Raw genomic sequence first — 18,153 nt, 5'->3', positions numbered from 1 at the left:
TCAACCAATCAGAGGTTATCAATTTGTTACTTCTTCGAAGCCACGGCCCACGTGAGGCAAAGTAAATTGAAGGGTTACATAATAAAATACTAAAACTTTATTTATTTAAAATACTCATATAGATATAAATTAATTTAAAAATTACGTCAGTCATTTAATTTTCACTAAATACCCGTTTTCAATGTCCTACTGCAAACAAATAGGTAACTTGCTTGGTATTACGTAAGAACCGGCTTTAAGCCTAGGCACTTAACCCCTATTTGTTTACTTCCCATCTTACAAATTTCGAATTTTATTTAGGTAAAGATAAAATAATCTTCGCTACTAAAGAAGATCATGAAATTCCTAGCACAGTTGTCTTAACAGAGGATAGCGCGGACGAAGGACGCGGGCTAATACTTCCCAATGGAGACATAAATTGGAATTGTCCGTGTTTAGGGGGTATGGCTTCGGGACCATGCGGAGTAGAGTTCCGAGAAGCTTTTTCCTGCTTCCATTACAGTCAAGTAGAACCAAAAGGCAGCGATTGTATCGAGAATTTTCATACTATGCAGGACTGCATGACAAAATACCCCTCATTATACCCTAACGATAAGGAAAAACCATTTGACCCTGCTGAAGGCATAGAAGATGAAGAGTCACTCGTAAAAAACACATCAGATGATAAAGAACAATCAAAACCTTAATTTTATCAAGACCAATTTAGGAAATTTTTTCAATTTATTCATTTCATAGTCATTTGAAAGTAAGCCCTACTCTAGATACGATATGTAAATATATGATGGATTAAAATGTTTGTTATTGTAAATAAGTTTATTGTAGAATAATACGAAAGACCTACATCATTTTTTTGCTGCTTTTGCCGCAGCAGCTTGAGCTGCTTTTTTAGCTTTAACTAATTCCACTAAATCCTGAAGAGAAAGAAAAAAGTTCAAATTAATTGAAACTATAGAGAAATGACACCATAATCTAATATTCAATAGTAAACATCCATGAAATTGTTTGTTCATTTAATTACCTTATATCTTTTCATGCAATCTTTTTTGCTACGCCCTGGCAAACATTCTGCAATTTTGTCCCAACGATCAGAAGCACTTGCAGGATATGTTTTTAAGGCCTGCTCAAGAAGTTTTTGTTCCTCAGCTGTCCACGTAGATGTGTTGAGACCCTGTTGCTCAGCTGGGCCTATTTAAAAAAAAGAAAGAATGAACAAAAGTTAAATAAGAACTAACATTAGTGAACCTACTCTCAAAACGTTCTGTAGGTGTTGATTCTTCCTTTACAATCGGAGGAACTGGTTTTTGTGATTTTTCAAGTTTCTCGTACGCTTTTTTATTGACTTCTTCTTTCAAATTGGCATCTAACAAAAACAAACAAAAACTTCAAATTTACGAATGAAACCCTAAATAGATGGTGCATTTGCTTTTGAGCCTTGTGTAAAAACTATATAGATTCACTCTTTAATGTGACACCCTTATTCTCATGGAGAAGAAACCTATGAATAATGTCTGAGTTGGGTACTTGGTCTCGAGTCGGAGTCGGGTTCTCGGACTCGAGTCTCTCAAAGTGTTTTTCTAGGACTCTATCGGGTATTCAGGTCCTTTGCCAATGCTTAAAAATTACTAGAAGTGGACTTGAGTTTATAAATAAAATTAAAAATACCCAGGCGAATCCATAATTTTCCGCTGATTCTTTTTTCACTTGGTTTAAAAATATTCCGCAAATAATTTTTATTTAGTAGTTAATATTTATCACAAAAGCCATAAATTTATGATAAAAGTGATAATAAAATTTAGTTTGAAAATTTTTGTAATATTTTAATACCAATTGGAAATTTCAAATTAGTCATATAAATTTAATAATTAGTTAAGTACATAATAATTAGTTAAAATATTTTTTCTGATTTTAAATGGTTAGGATAAAATTTAGGGCTCCTAATAGGACTTGAATTGGCCCCGAAAGAATTAAAAAATTTAAAATCTATTTCCTACGGACTCGAAGACTCGAATGAGTATTGCAAAATTGGACTCTAAGATTCCCAAGACTATGGACTCGACTCAAAACTTAAAAAACAGGACTCACACAACCCTACTATAGAGTAATACCCCAAAGTATAAATACAGCTTTGGGGTGTCTAACTAGTAGCGTAAAGGGGGGAATAAAATCACCAAATTTTTGCAGATCTTTAGCTTTTGACAAGGCCTCTTTCGCCACTTTTGTAGTCCCAGATGTACTGTGTTGGTTTATAAATGCTGCGACAACTTCCCACCTAATAATTAGACCAATACTCAATCATGAGAAACTTTTATAAAATCAAAAACAATCCGTCACAAACCTATTTGAAGTTCCTGCTGGAAAAACGTTAACAGCTTTGACTAGTAACTGAATGTCATCGTGCACCCAGTTCTTTTGGGAGTTTTGCTCAGATTGTGTTGAAGATGATCGCTGTAGCGAAGCTGATAATTCCTCCTTTTCTTTTTGAAGCTGCGCGTTTACCGCATCCACTTCCAACAAGAAAGATTTCTCCCGATTTGAGTCCACTTCGGATTGCAAGACTTTATTAAGCCTTTGCAACCGTTCCAACGGCAGAAGTTTGCACAAGAGATCAACTTCTTGCAAGCGCGTTATTTTAACATCTTCCACTGTTGTAAAATATTTGTCATTCTCGCAAATTTGTTGCAATGTTTTACGTTCTTTTTTGAGTTGTTTCTTGAGAGCTTCTTTTTCTTTGCGTTCCTTATCGCGTTGAGCTTTGGCTTCCATTTCTTCTTTCTCTTTGGCTTTACGCTCTAATTCTAACGCTTCTTGTCGTTTTTTTTCTTCCTCTTCCGACTTTGCTTTGGCCGCTTCAATTTTAGCCTGCTTTTGAGCCAATTTTCGTTGTTTTTCTTCGTCTTTGAACCTTTGAATTCTAGGATCACACGAATACGCTATGTCTAAATAAAAATGTTGGGAATTAAAATTTACACGTATAACTTGAGAAACTGCTTGTTTGTACCAGTTAGTTGTCTAATTCTGGCCATTTCTTCTTTCTTCAGCTTTTGACGTGCCGCCTTGTTTTGTTTCTCTATCCATTTTCTTTCTTCCCGGCTAAAAGTACGACCCAAGCTTAAAAACGCAGTTCAGTAGTCAAAGCTTTTAGTGACATACTTTTCTCCTTTTTCTTTCTCTTCTTCATCCAAGTATGAAAACTCTCTCCACGAATCAAAATCATACCTTAAATAATTTATTAAATAATTACAACTTACATCTAAATGAATAATTATAGTAAAATTCTCTTACCAGAATTGATAAAAGCAATCTACATCTTCAACTGTAGAGTTGTCATCACCTAATTTTGGAACAGGTTTCTTACTAGACCATCTAGAATTTATCTCAAAAATGGGTGTAAAAACTTTGAAGAAGTTTTCTTTTGAGTGAGTATTATTCGGAGGAATGTCATCATTAAATTCAGGATCTACACTATCGTATGCTCTTCTCTTTGTTGGATTACCCAAAATCTCATATCCTAAAAAGATTTAAACTGAATTATTTCTAGTTAAATTAGAATCTACTAAATTAAACTAATTACCTTTAGTAATACAAGAAAAATAATCCCTATCTAAATCACGAACCACTTCACCCGCTCCTCTTCTTTTATCTGGGTGATGACGTAAAACTTTCCTACGATCTAAAATAATATTTTAGAATCTGCATAATCACTAAAAATAGCAAGGTGCAAACATACAAGCTTTCTTCAACTCTGCTTCAGTAGCTTCAAAGCGTTTATGTTTAAGGCCGAACACAGCATAATGATCTTGAGATTTCCAGTCCTTAGGATCGAGGCTTTTTAAATAGTTTACTTCTTCCTCCGTTTCTTCTTCTAATGTAGAAAAACTTTCATCTTCATCATCGGAACTCTCCACCGAATGGCAGGAATTTGTATGACGCGAATGTCTTCGTATTTGGTACGCCTCAAACCAACGCCCAACTGGTTCTACCTTGTATTTTTCTGGAGCTGAATTAAAAACGTTAAAAAAAAAATGGAACTGATATTTAATTAAAAAGCAATTATTTACCACTAAGGCTTTTGAAGACCACATTTTCGTCATTAGGCTTAGCAGAGGGCAAACAAAAGGAAGAGATTTCCGATAAATTGGCCAAATTAACTATAACTTCTCCCGGATTAGGATCTTCTAAAACGGCCATTTTACTTTATATTACGTTGATATCACTAATTAATGTGCAAAAGCTGTACATTTACTCCAAAAAATCTATAAAAGAATTATGACAAAACAGATCAGAACAAAAAGCGAACAGCTTCTTTAATTATTAAAAACCCTATCGCACCTAGCGCCATCTAAAAATGATATAATGAAAGTTTAAAAAGAGCAAACATAAATTTGGCGTAAATTTCGAACTCCAAAACGTTAAACCATAGGAAATAGTTAAAATATTACAAAATTAATATAACTAATGAGTTTAAAACTTAATAAATAACATGTAGTCTTGATATGGAATTTAAAAATCGAGTAAACCCGAAAGGGGAATTAATCTTGGAGGAAAAGTAAGGAGTCGCTTTGTAAAGGAATTTTCACGCGTCGCTGTTATGCCTATGGGTGACTTTTCATTTTCGTGTCTGATGACGTAAAAGCTATCACACGCTGAAAAGGCTAGGTTTTACCCATAGAAATCTCATAGGTAACTAGAATGCTGCCGTGTAACTGGCAAATGGGCCAAACGCCGTGGCAGACGATAGCCAGATCTCAGCCAATCAGAGCTCAAAGAGTGGTTCTGCCAAGAATTTAATGTCACCAGAGAGAATGACGTCACCTATCTCCCGCTATAGTAGCGGATCCAAGGAGGATCTCATTGGCTGAAGGTTCAAGGCGAACTTGCGTCAAGCTCGGCCGTAGGCGGCAGCCATAGACATAATAAAGAAATAGACCCAAGATTCTACGGGGGTTAAATACGGGAGCGATAACGAGCAGACAACCAGTATTTGTTCCGTATTCCTGTGGTACCACGTTTAAGCGACGCCTGTCGATTAGGCGAGAAAATACAAAATCATCACGTGACACGTCACACATGTTCGTGTTTGTAATCTTTTAGGTACTCTTACGTGATTCGCGAATATTTTGGCTGTGAGAATTTAAAATAAGGTAAATTTTTTTTATAATTTTTAAATAAGTCAATTAATTCTTTCAAAACCCAAATAAAAAGCAGCAGATGATCTTATAATTAAAAACAAAAAATTATATTTGCGAAATGATATTTTGTCAAAGGCTTAAGTAACTATCCGGTTTGTTGTGGAACTTGTGGTTATGGTTTGTTATGGGAATATTCTGAGATTCTAAATTGTAAACAAAAGTAAATGGAATTTCGATGAAAAGGATGATTCTACTAAAGGTATGTAGCTATTGTCCTTGAAAAAAAATTAGCTTTGACAATTTAAGTCTGATGGCTTGACCCTTCATTTCTAGATTTTTGTCCTTCGCTAATTTGTGGAATCTGAGCTTGCAATATAAATTAATAATTTTCTGAATGATGATGTTCGAACCTGCCTATAGTTATAAAAAGATTTTTAAATAAGAATGAATATTCATTGAAATAATATGATAGTTTATTCCTACTTATAAAGCGCCACTAAACTTAAGTGGCGCTTTGGACTAGGCGCCCACTGGCTCTCTGTTTCATATCCGTCCTGCCTTCCACAAGGAATTGTCTCCGTTACGAAGCAAAGGCTCGTGGAAGCCATGACAGAGACGTTACGAGGAGTAGTGAGCGCTTGGCCTAGGCCATGTAGTACCTAGCGCTTAGGAATATTTATCCGGTTTAAAATCAGACGCAAAAACTTTAGGGGTGAATTTGATAAACGGGTAGTACTTTTATGTTAGCTAACATGTTTCATAATTTGTTTTGGTGATTTTTTTTATTAAAAAGTTATAGAAAAAGTGTTTTCTACTAAAAATCTGGTTTTTATTTGGTAAAAAAAGGTTAATTTTAGTGTTTTTACGCATTGCAATAACAAGTAAAACAATACCGGAAAAGGTTTCATTCCATAAGTAGGATTAAATTATCATATTATTTCGATGAATATTCATTCTTATTTAAAATCTTTTTATAACGAAACCTACAATACTTTCTCAATGGACAATTGCTGTAAATCGCGACACATTCAAATCATGATTTAATTTGTAATGATCACTTTTTAAAACGGGATATACAAATTGTAAATGACAAAAGGTGGGTCACACCAAAAGCCATTCCAACTCTGGTTTGGTTTCCATAGAATTAAAACAAGTAAAAATAGTCAAAATAATTTTTTTATTTAATTTAAAGAAATTACATCCAGTTGAAAGTGAAATAGAAAAAACCGGTGATGCTAACTTCTCACCTTTAAATTTTGACCAAGGATCATTTCGTGTAGGTTTAATTATGTTATTATAATTTGAGTAAGATCTCCTTGTTTAGTTGTTATGAAGAGATATTCCTCTATCTATAAAAGAAATGTAGTCTAAGAACTAGAACTTGCTGTATTATGAAATATTGTTGGCATGGACATCTTACCAGATCACCATGAACATGTTTGATCCTGAAGTTGGAATCGAACATCATCATTAAGAAAGTTATTAATTTATATTGCAAGCTCAGACTTCACAAATTAGAGAAGGACAAAAATCTAGAAATGAAGGGTCAAGCCATCAGACTTAAATTGTCAAAGCTAATTTTATTTCAAGAACAATAGCTACATACCTTTAGTAGAATCATTCTTAATTCAAGGTAGAATCATCCTTTTCATCAAAATTCCATTTACTTTTGTTTACAATTTAGAATCTCAGAATATTCCCATAACCACAAGTTCCACAACAAACCGGATAGTTACTTAAGCCTTTGACAAAATATCATTTCGCAAATAGAATTTTTTGTTTTTAATTATAAGATAATCTGCTGCTTTTTATTTGGGTTTTGAAAGAATTAATTGACTTATTTAAAAATTATAATAAAAATTTACCTTATTTTAAATTATCACAGCCAAAATATTCGCGAATCACGTCAGAGTACCTAAAAGATTACAAACACGAACATGTGTGACGTATCACATGATGATTTTGTATTTTCTCGCCTAATCGACAGGCGTCGCTTAAACGTGGTACCACAGGAATACGGAACAAATACCGGTTGTCTGCTAGTTATCGCTCTCGTATATTTTTGGCAAATCAAACTCCGCGTAAGGTGTCTATTTCTTTATTATGTCTATGGCGGCAGCATTCTAGTTACCTATGAGATTTCTATGGTTTTACCCTTCTCCCGCAGTCCTTTAATTTCTTTTACAGTAACACTCTTGACATTTTCGCCATTCATGAATGTATTCATGTCCACTAAGAATAGGATGGGCTGTTGTTTTTTTTTTTTTGAGATACACAAATAGCGGTGTCGACACGAGGCCTTAGACACCAGCACACACACAATAACTGATTAATCAGGGTGAGATATGTGTAACGGCCACGCCAGCGGGAGGATACGTGGGGACAGGGGTGGGGACACCCGTGGCGGAAGTATCCCGACCACCCGTTGGGGGATTGGTAGTCGTCCTCACACGGCCTTCCACAAACACTGCCTCCCGGACGCCTGGGATTACAGGAGTGAGCCACTACTCCCGGCATAGGATGGGCTGTGCCTTTCTGCGCTTTAAAGGGACTGGAAAGTGGGGTTTTGAAATCGTCTAGTGACGTGGTATCTCCAAAAAAATCCGGACCCTGCTTTATTTCCTTTTTTCCCCGCTTGAGGAATTTGGCTCTGACGGAGATGTTTTGAAAATAGTGAGGAGCGACCCGAGAGACTATAGTGACAGGTATTCATACGCGAACTAAGATATTCGGGCCTTCGTGGACGTGGTTTTGGTTCTAGTATTTTAATATTTATTTAATTATAATGATGTTAATGAAAGAGTTTAATTCAATTAAAAAACGGAAACGTGATGATACGAAAATATCTCTTGTTGGCGAATTAGATAAGTGGGAAAAGGCAAAAACTGTGGTGTAGTACTAAGGTTTATCAAAATGCTCCAGTAAAACCAAGGCCCTAAGAAATTGGCTTCGATTCATCTAGCGTTTTTTTACAAAATTCGATGAAACTCGTAAATAATAATTTAAAAAATTACGAACACACTACTACCAAAAGACCTTATCACTCAAATGAATTTTTCGTTAAACATTTGTTGTTCACTAAACTAAATCTCAATAAAGATTAATGAAATTTGAAAACTTCCTACGAGCTCAGCTATAACCCTATAAGACCACGCTGGATTTCGTCATACAAAAATCTTAACACAGCGGTGCCTGTTTACGTCTTCGCGAACTTAAGAAAAAGTAGTTCTACGCGCCAAATTTCGTTAATGACGTCACGGATGACGTTTTTCAAAACCCCACTTTCCAGCCCCTTTAAGTAATCATTTAAGCCAATAAGAAGCCAGGAGTTTGTTGTTATCTCGGGATTATGCATTTTGACCGGCGAAATGATATTCCTGGTAATAGGCTCTCTCTCACCCCCCCCCCCTACACGCATGATTCCTAGGTGCAGCGATGACCTTTTATGAGTTACTGAACGCAGCCAAAATGAACTTATATATTAGCAGGAGTAAAATAATAACGGAAGTGGGCATCATTGACATTTTTGAGAGACGACACTTTTCAAGAATTTTCCGAGGGGCTAACCACTCTTCGAAAGTCTGTACACCGGATTACGCTTAGATTACCACTTCAAAGATTACGCGTAGTCCCATTAGTACAGTCAAAGGTACGGCTCTGTACACCGACTACGCGGAGTGATCAGCCCCTCGGAATTTTCCCGCCTTTTCTCTCTCTCATTTCAGGAGTTTTTACGCCGATGAATCCAACCAGAGATGGAACTACGTCAATGTACAACACTTCGAGTAGAGAGCTGCAACGGAGCGGAAATTATTCCGTTTCCGCGGACTCCGTTCCGTTCCGCGGCGCTGGAACGGAATCGGAGCTAATTTATAAGAAAGTAGAGGAACGGAATGGAATCGGAGCAAATTTCCGAAAATTTGTTGTATCGGAACGGAATCGGAGCAAAAATCCGAAAAATCGTTGTAACGGAACGGGATCGGAACAAATTTCCGAAAAATCTTTGTAACGGAACGGGATCGGAGCAAAATTCCAAAAAATCTTTGTAATGGAACGGGATCGGAGCAAATTTCCGAAAAATCTTTGTAACGGAACGGGATCGGAGCAAATTTCCAAAAAATCATTTTAGCGGAACGGGATCGGAGTAGAATTTTCCAAAACCTTTGTAATAGAACGGGATCGGAGAAAAATTCCGAAAAAAAACGTCATATATTGAAGCATGGACACTTTTTCAATTCTCTCTTGGCTGCTGATTGGGTCTCCCACTTTTCCAGACAGTGAGATCATAATCCCCCTTCTTCACCGGCTCGTGGGAAACATAACTGCAACTGAAGCCTTTTTCTCTACGACAACGTTGCGTACATCAATGCGAAGAATCGCAAAAGGTACAAAGGCCGTTTAGCGAAAAGGGGGAATAAATTGGCGGGTGACCCAGCTTGCGGTAAAGTTTTAGTTTTACATTCAATTCAATATAAATAATAATTGTTTCTGTAAATTTCTGTATTCAGGTAAATAAAATAATTTTTCCTCATTTTTCAAGACTATAGACTCTTAAACGCGCTTTCCCAATCGACCGCCATTACCTTACAGTCTACGGAGAGGGTGATGAGAAAACCGGTTTTGGGGGATGAAATTTCTGCGGTAGAGGGCTGGCTCGTTGGTTGTCTGTACGATAATGGCGGCGCCCAGTAAACGTTTCTAAAAAGAGTGTATACTGAGGGAAAGCAAAATATTAAACGGGAGCGGAAACTGAGCATTAAGTAATAAGTCTCAGTTTCATGCTCGCTGGTACTGGATAAAACTCGTCAAAATTTGCTTCCGCCACTCGCAAGCGTTAAAATAAAGCTAAAATATCTGTTTGAAACAGATCGACGCGGAAAGTGATAAAGTGTTACCCGCTACCAGCGAGCATGAAAATGGGGCTTTATAGACGATTAATGAAACGGAGCGGAACACGAACGGAAATAATATCGGAGAAGGAAACGGACGGAAAATATTGACGATAAATGAAACGGAGCGGAAACGGACCGAAATGATAGGCGACAAACAAAACGGTGCGGAAACGGACGGAAAAAATGGGCTTGAAATCAACCGTAGCGGAAACGGACGGAAATATTGGGCTAGAAATAAACCGGAGCGGAAACGGACGGAGATATTGGGCTAGAAATAAACCGGAGCGGAAACGGACGGAAATAACGGACGATAAACAAAGCGGACCGGAAACGGACGGAAATAATAGGCGAGAAACTAAACGGACCGGAAACGGACGGAAACAACGGACGAGAAACAAAGCGGACCGGAAACGGATATATGTACCATAACGGGAAACAAAACGGAGCGGAAACGGTGTGGTATTTTCGCTACTCTGCAGCTCTCTAACTCCGAGCAAGTAAGACACGTCTAAGCGCCGTAAATTGGCCCTACCTCTAGCTGACGATGGCGTTTCGGTCGTGGGTTAAGGCTTATTATCGGTATTATTTTCACCTCCGTATTCACTCTCTTTGAAATATTTTATCTAGACCTTTATATACGTTTCCTATATCTATGGTTCTACTACCCATGTTGGTTTTTGTCACCTGTCCGGGCTTTTGGACGCTGGCGTAGGGCATTATGATGATAGACCTCCGGTGGTGTGGTTTAAATCTTACCGGTACACCGGGCTATAAATTTTGACCCATGCCACGGTGATAATAATAATAATAATGCTTTTATTGGGTTTCACCTTCAGGACATGCCTGATTTACAAGGAGGCCCGTAACATAAAGTATAAAATAGTTTCTATAGTTAATTAAGAGTTAATTTAAATAGAAATCATTTGTCTTTTAAAATATGTAGACGCAAATGGTGTTTAAATTCACTTAGGGGTTTTAATTTCTTTATAACAGTTGGCAGATTATTCCAAGTATTTATTCCGCGGCATTTTGCACTCTTGTGTCGTAAGGAAGTCTGTAAGTCTTCAACAAAGAAGTTCAGGGCACTAGCTCTTGTTGATTTAGTGTGAATGTCTCTTGGCTTACTAAAGAATTCTGTTAAATAGGTCGGGCAGGCTGAATTGAAAATTTTATACATCATAACACAGAGGTTCAATATGTAGTGTTGATTGAGAGTCAACCAATTTAATTCTTGACGAGTATTTGTTGCTGAGGCAAACATATCCCTTTTAGCAACAAATCTTGAGCCATTATTGTGAGCAATTTGAAGTTTATTTAGGAGCATTAAGTTTGCAGAGTTGTAAAACATATCTCCATAGTTAAAGAGTGGTAGAATTAGCGAATTATAGAGTAGATTGATGATTTTTGTCTCCAGGCTTCTATATAAAGGTCTAAGAATCCCCAGCCGCTGGTTTGATTTTGAGATTAGAGTCTCTATATGTTCTCGCCATGTCAGTTCTTCGTCTATTACAATACCAAGGTATTTAAAACTTTTAACCCTGAGCTCTTAAGCCGGAAAAAGCCGTCGGCCCAGATGATGTCCCTAACGAGTTTTGGAAGGCTCTTGGTCCTACTGCCAGTGGCGTCGTCAGACCCTTTTTGGGGAGGCCATGGCCCCTCCAAATTCATTGCCCCCCCCCCAAATGTTTGAAAAGGCCCCCCAAAACGTATGCCGTTGCTCCCCCAACTGCAAAATAATTTATAGACTACTAGGATAATACTTTCGTATCGATCTACTACACTCTTAAAAAGGTTGGGTTGTTTTCAACCCAAAATGGGTTAATATTTAGCCCAAAACCTGGGTCCGTATTTACCCAGCCCAAAAATTTGGGTTGTTTAGACTCAACCCATTAAAGGTTAAAAATTCAACTTGATTTTGGGTTGAAAACTACCCCACCTTGGGTTGAATTTTAATCGCGTGATTGGCCGTGCAGCTAGGTAGGTAAATTTGAGACCTGAAAATTTTCGTCTGCCTATTTAAAACCAAATTATTGTCCCTCTTAGATATGAATCATTTAAAGGATCAATGGAGAAATTACAGGAATAATATTATAACGGAGGACACATGGATTACTATTTCTCAAGGTAATAACTGTCTTGAGCTCTCGACCCGCAGGTCTTTGTCAAACTAAACTGAAAGAAACCAATTTTCTTATATATATCGTTCCGTAAAAAACCTACAAAGTTATCAATTGTTAAAAATAAAAATACATTTTTTTAACGATTGATAAATTTGTAGATTTTTTACGATACGATATATATATAAGAAAATTGGTTTCGTTCGAGTAAGTTAGACAAAGCCCCGCGGGGCCGGGAGTAGTGGCTCACTCCTGTAATCCCAGGCGTCCGGGAGGCAGAGTTTGTGGAAGGCCGTGTGAGGACGACCACCAATCCCCCAACGGGTGGTCGGAATACTTCCGCCACGGGTGTCCCCACCCCTGTCCCCACGTATCCCCCCGTTGGCGTGGCCGTTACACATATCTCGCCCTGATTAATCAGATGGACGAGAGGACTGAATTGTCCCACACGTTACAATCGAATAAAAAAAAAAAAGCCCCGCGGGTCGAAAACTCAAGACAGTTTTTATCTTGATAAATAATAATCCGTGTGTGTCCTCCATTTAACTTTTACTCCTACAATTTCTCCATGACAAAAACTTTAAAACTAAGAGGGTCGTTTAATTTTAATTGGTCTTCTTTTATCGGCCCAGGAATTTTTCTTAAAATCTATACTTTTTAGAAATTTAAAATATTCAGTATGTACGCTCATGAAATTTTTCACGACTTTAGAAGCGTTAGGTTTAAAACGCTAGGTAGTACCAGCGTACGCTGTTTGTTTTTCATGACCAATTATTTCAGGGACGAAATGCCCGATTTCCACCAGACCAATTCCATTAAAGGTTTTCGCGTATGCTCTACAACTTCCTTATTCAAAAACCGTGAAAAATAAACTATTGTTGTGTTGGAATTAAACAAATTGGAGAACTTTTACTATTTAATTATCGGGTAAAACGAACCTCCTTCCTGACAATTAAAACATAGTCAAATAATTCGATCGTCTTAGTCTGATGTTTTATGTAAAATATTAATTTCAATTATTATTTTTTTTTTATTAAACAGATCTTATCAGACATATTCGGCTTAGCTATCTTTTATATATTTTTAAATCAGATAATTCACCGTTGGCGAGCTTGTAAAGTAAACACGGACGAAACAAACGTTTTAATCGTAATTATCCATTCGTTCGGACGAAGTGTAACGGTTCACCACGCTAGCAGTAAAATATTGTCAAACTAGTGGAGCAATGATCACGAATAGAGTGTACTGTATATGCCATAACTTCGAGTGTATTGTGGTTACACGCGATGTAATTTTTGACAGATCGTGATTTATTTGTAATTTTTGATGTTTACAGCCTAGTTCGGAAACAACTACATCCAGAAGAAAATAGGGGAAGTACGTATCTGTAGCTTTGAGCCGTAGAAGTCGTCGTGTGACCCACGAAAACGCCTTTTTACGCATAATAAACCAAACTGAAAAAGTAGTTCTACTTTTGTTTTGATTCAACACGGCTATAATCGACGAAAGCAAATACGCCTTAACTCAAATAGCAGAGAATGAGAAGGGCAATATGTTACAATTGTTCAATTTAAGAAAAATGACTTTTTAAACGATGTATTCATCCGCGATTTCCCGCCAAACCGTTTTGGCGCGAAAATTCGTGAAAAGTGACGCCTTTCCAAAGCTGACTAGAAGCGTACTTCCCCCTATTTTCTTCTGCTACATCCAAAACCCGGTGGTTTCCTTTAACTCTCAGTAGGAGGCTAGAGCACCTAGAAATTAAGAAGGGGGGGGGGGTATATCGGCCCCTGTTTGGCTGGCGACCGGTAGTAATTTCCCTTTGTTCCCCACTGACAGTTGATATTTGTTGTTTATAAAGTTTAGAGCAACATTAGTAGCAGACGATGGCCGGCGTTGTCTAAGTTTTCCCGGAACGTGCAAATTTTTGAACTGCTCAATGGAGTCAAAAAATAAGTTAAATTATTGGTGGTGTTATTGAAATATAAAAAGCGAGTTTCAATAAACGCACTGCCATCTATCGACTTTAAATATTTCTATTAGCAAAAGTGACAATCCCTGTACTTTTGTCTGTTAAAGGTGAAAAGTCAAAAGTGACATAATTACCAAAAGTGTGACAATCCCTGTACTTTTGTCTGTTAAAGGTCAAAAGTGACATAATTACCAATAAAATGAAATTATTTATAAAAACAACTATCTGTTCTCTAAACATAACGGTAAATATTGGGTTAAAAAACCGCATAATATCTTTAACGATTATTTTTTCAATAAAATTTTTATGAAATTATTTATTAAAACAACTATCTGTTCTCTAAACATAACGGTAAATATAGGGTTAAAAAACCGCATAATATCTTTAACGATTATTTTTTCAATAAAATTTTTATGAAATTATTTATTAAAACAATAGGTGTTTCTATTAAATACGGGAGGTCATGTGATAATGTTTTGTCTACGTCACTTAGCTCTAGCTCTGGAAGGTAGATAGCACGGAGCTATACAAATTAGCGGTCCCCCCTCTAGACAAAAATGTACCTCAGTTCTGCGCAACGCTTTTTGGTCTCCCGCGCATCCCGAGGCCATGTAAACAATCTTTGACGTCGTACCCCTAATCATGGATGTAGAAAGTACATCCTTGCCTCAATTTCCATGTGCGTTCCAAGGCTTAGGTTTCTTTATATTACCGTCCTAGTCAAAAGTCTGTGATAATTTAAATGTACCTGATATAATGGATGAAATAGGTAATAATAAATAACGTAAAATTTATCCAATCTACCACTACGTTCAATCCACTTGAGGCATTTCTCTTGTTTTCCCAATTTTTTGCTCGGTTTCGGAAATGGTATAAACTTGATATCGTTGTTCTTAATGTACCGGGAATCGCTCCTACAACTACCATACGCATTTTTTCTTTTTCCCTTTCCTAACATTACTATCCATTTTTTGTTTTAAAATTTACTATTTTTATAGTAAAACCTTTAGTAGTTTTGTAACGTAAAGACAACGATACGAAACCGTTTAGTTTTAAACCGCAGCCATCTTTGTTGTTTATATGGGTTCGGCTTTTTCTACTGAAAAACTGGGGAGGGATGAAGATGTAGGCCCCCTTTTTGAGGACAAATTCTGTCTAAGGTTTCTCAGTACTGTTCATAGTAGAGACGAGTCGGGCCCACTTTTTTCCGGCCCGACCCGACCCGAAATAATTAAAATAAAATTTTGCCCGACCCGACCTGACCCGACCCGAAATTTTTAAAATTAAATTTTGCCCGACCTGACCCGATAAATTTAAAAATCGATTTTGCCCGGCCCGGAATCCCGACAGGACCCGAAAACCGACCCGACCAGGAAACCCGATGAGACCCGAAGAACCCCCCCTTTTTTCTGTTACACTCTAGTCCCTATCGGGCATTGTCTGTAAATATTTTTTTTTATATTCCTTTTTTTTTCCTCAATCATATGATCTCATTGTGGTAATCACATTACTTTTGTATCTAATCCGAAGTCTGTATATAAGTCGGCAACGGCTTCACAAATGTTTATTGTTCAAATAAAAAAAAAAAATAAACCGCCGCAACCCATAGCATGAAGCTTTTTTTAAAATTTTATTTATGTAGTGTAGATGTAGATATGCAATACAAAATATAACAAGAGGCATTTATTTATTTAAACAATTTTTGTGAAGAAAAGTTAGTTGCGAAAGAGTTGAACCTTCTAAATTCGTTCTTCGAGGACCAAGTGTCAGTCCCGTGCTGGAAAATACACGTTCGTCACTCGTTTCTGACGCGGGAATATCTAGAATTCTTTTAGCTCTATTTTTTCCAAGTACGCCGAGACACGCGACTTGCAAATTCGCAATTTAACGCCGTGAAATCGAAAGTATAACCAAAACTAAACGTAAGAGAAGTTTAGGCGAATCGGATGACTGAGACGACCTTGAAATGATAGTCAATAGACGGTAGTCGCGCTACTCGCAGAACTCATTACATCTATCTCTCTCCCACCCCCTCTCTCTTCCTCTATCTATCTTCCTACAACACCCGAAGGGCCGAAACATTCACACGCCCTACGCAGTCGGGTCGGGTCGGGCCGGGCCTTTTTTAAAAGCCCGGCCCTTTTGAAAATTGGTCCGGCCCGACCCGGTCCATTTAATTTTAAAATAAAAAAAACCCGGCCCGACCCGTAAAAATTAAAATGTATTTCTGCCCGACCCAGCTCGAAGCGGGCTCGGGCCGGGTCGGGCATAAAAAGCCCGACTCAATCGGGGGCCCGACTAGTCTCTAGTTCATAGCTAAAAGAGGGGGGACAGTCTCTTCTCCATGGTTATAGCTTACTTCATTTGAAACAGGTAGTTTTGTTTTTATAGTTTTAGTAGATTGATTAAATAAGTAATTTACGTTCTAATGTTGTTTTAGGGTTTTTGGATTTGTCTTAATTTTTTATTCGTATTTCTATAACATTTTGATTTTTACTTTGTATTTTTATGAAATTCAATTTATATTTCTGATGAACTTTCTTAGGATATTGAGCTTTCCTAGGGAATATTTTTGAATTTGTTTTTCAATGAAATATTTTATTATTGGTAATTGTTGTTTTGAGGTATATTTTCTTATTTTTTTAAAATTAAATTTTTATTTCTTGATTGGAGTACTATTTTATTGTGTTGTCATTCACTTACCAGACCCAGTTTCGGGGCCATGTAGAAAATAACTTTTATAGACACTCGCTACATTGTAGCGAGTGTCTATAAAAGTTATTTTGTAAACAAGTGTAAAGTGTTATTTTTCAATAAAATGTATTATTATTTTACCAAAGTAAGCCTTATTTACTCCATTGAAAGCGCAATTCTATTTTTTAAATTTTTATAAAATAAAATCAATACGGAGGATTTCAAATATGTTTTATATACAGTAGACGAAATGTAGGTATCAATCTCGCATTTGCGGAAGCATTCTTACTCTATAGGTGATAAGCTAGTTTTAAAAATTCCTCGAAATGAATTTAGACGAGGGAAGAGTTGCTCTTTGTTCGGTCCAAGCATGAGCCAAATAATGATAAATCCTAGACATGACTCTATGCGAAAAACCCGTCCAATAGCGCTAACACCCGACCACTATTGCCCCCTATTGGAAAAAACCAGCGATCGCGGACCTACGTCATTTTGGGGGCATATTTTTTAGGGGAAGTTTTCAAAAATAATAGAGTACTAGCACTCTGTAGCTTTGGCCATGGCCGCCATTGTGGGCGCGAATTTTTTATGAGTAGGAAAAAGCATGGGTGACGTCGTGTGACGTAGCACTGCCATTACTCTATACACGTGGTCGTCGTAGTAAATATCCTGGAATATTTATTCACAGTTATCATATATAGTGTGGTTATAAATGTAAGTACTTATTTTTATACGTACTAAGTTCATAATTAGTATAATATATATAATTATATAATACTTTCCTATAATAGTTAAAATTAATCTAAAACTGAGAGGCCAATATGGCAGGATTTTTGAATAACAACCGCCACTTATTTCCGAATTCCGACTTAGTCAACACTAGATGGCGTTCGGGAAACCGAAAATTTCTGCTTTATTTTGCTCCGAATTTTTCTTTTATTTGCTCCTTTTCCCCGCCTACTAAAATAGCCGCCTGTTACTTTTGGTGGACGACCGATTTAGTACGTGTGAAGGTACCAGAGTCATGTCCTGGATCGCCTGGATTTATCATTATTTGGCCCATGGTCCAAGGAACTAAGAAAAGGATTATCTCTCTAGGGGTCCCTCTTCGCTAAATAAAGAAAGGGGAGTTACCAAAAATTTAGCAATAATAATTTCTGGAAACCTTTTGAGCTACCCAAAAGAAATTATATTATAGTATGTGAAAATGAAAAAAGGACTTGTTAGTTTTTACCTTTTATATACATGTGGATTATTTATTAGCGCTATAATACAACTAAGTTAGTTTATGGAAATACGAATTTTTTTTCGAAAGCAATAAAAACCTTGCTGTAAAAAAAGCGAGAAAA

At 36.9% G+C, this 18,153-nt stretch overlaps 2 protein-coding genes and 2 long non-coding RNA genes across 4 annotated transcripts; 2 read left to right on the top strand and 2 right to left on the bottom strand.

Annotated features, from left to right (window-relative positions):
- The first annotated feature begins 1 nt into the window (after position 1).
- On the top strand, positions 2-813 carry LOC149962104 (mitochondrial intermembrane space import and assembly protein 40-B). Its single transcript, XM_090178403.1, has 2 exons — positions 2-203; positions 301-813. Exons 1-2 carry the CDS (start codon positions 182-184, stop codon positions 684-686), a joined length of 408 nt encoding a protein of 135 aa, XP_090034529.1. The 5' UTR covers positions 2-181; the 3' UTR covers positions 687-813.
- LOC149962103 (dnaJ homolog subfamily C member 2) lies at positions 793-4,313 on the bottom strand. The gene is made up of 11 exons (XM_090178391.1): positions 4,059-4,313; positions 3,728-3,997; positions 3,572-3,670; positions 3,283-3,508; positions 3,151-3,216; positions 2,999-3,090; positions 2,336-2,936; positions 2,169-2,269; positions 1,247-1,360; positions 1,019-1,185; positions 793-911 (listed from the first exon to the last, which is right to left on the bottom strand). The coding sequence occupies exons 1-11, from the start codon at positions 4,186-4,188 to the stop codon at positions 843-845; spliced, it is 1,935 nt and encodes a 644-aa protein (XP_090034517.1). The 5' UTR covers positions 4,189-4,313; the 3' UTR covers positions 793-842.
- Positions 4,314-6,334: 2,021 nt separating this feature from the next.
- Positions 6,335-6,842, bottom strand: LOC149962102 (uncharacterized). Its single transcript, XR_016478093.1, has 3 exons — positions 6,736-6,842; positions 6,550-6,661; positions 6,335-6,478 (listed from the first exon to the last, which is right to left on the bottom strand). It is a non-coding gene; the product is annotated as an uncharacterized LOC149962102 (long non-coding RNA).
- A 188-nt stretch (positions 6,843-7,030) lies between these two features.
- Positions 7,031-9,670, top strand: LOC149962101 (uncharacterized). Its single transcript, XR_016478092.1, has 2 exons — positions 7,031-7,467; positions 8,615-9,670. It is a non-coding gene; the product is annotated as an uncharacterized LOC149962101 (long non-coding RNA).
- Positions 9,671-18,153: the final 8,483 nt, after the last annotated feature.

Source organism: Leiobunum rupestre, chromosome 1, assembly GCF_980474605.1.
Source record: "Leiobunum rupestre chromosome 1, qqLeiRupe1.1.hap1, whole genome shotgun sequence".
In the NCBI taxonomy this organism is placed as follows: domain Eukaryota; kingdom Metazoa; phylum Arthropoda; class Arachnida; order Opiliones; family Sclerosomatidae; genus Leiobunum; species Leiobunum rupestre.
The sequence above is the reverse complement of the archived record's forward strand: the minus strand, read 5'-3'. Positions and strand labels throughout refer to the sequence as shown.

Excerpts from the sequence above, each read along its gene's own strand:
- LOC149962104 (XM_090178403.1), top strand. The coding sequence starts at position 182 with ATGTCCTACTGCAAACAAATAG. Across the intron at positions 204-300 it reads GTCCTACTGCAAACAAATAG|GTAAAGATAAAATAATCTTC; the intron begins GTAACTTGCTTG and ends AATTTTATTTAG.
- LOC149962103 (XM_090178391.1), bottom strand. The coding sequence starts at position 4,188 with ATGGCCGTTTTAGAAGATCCTAATCCGGGAGAAGTTATAGTTAATTTG. Across the intron at positions 2,937-2,998 it reads CAGAATTAGACAACTAACTG|ACATAGCGTATTCGTGTGAT; the intron begins GTACAAACAAGC and ends ATTTTTATTTAG. Across the intron at positions 2,270-2,335 it reads CCAGCAGGAACTTCAAATAG|GTGGGAAGTTGTCGCAGCAT; the intron begins GTTTGTGACGGA and ends TCTAATTATTAG.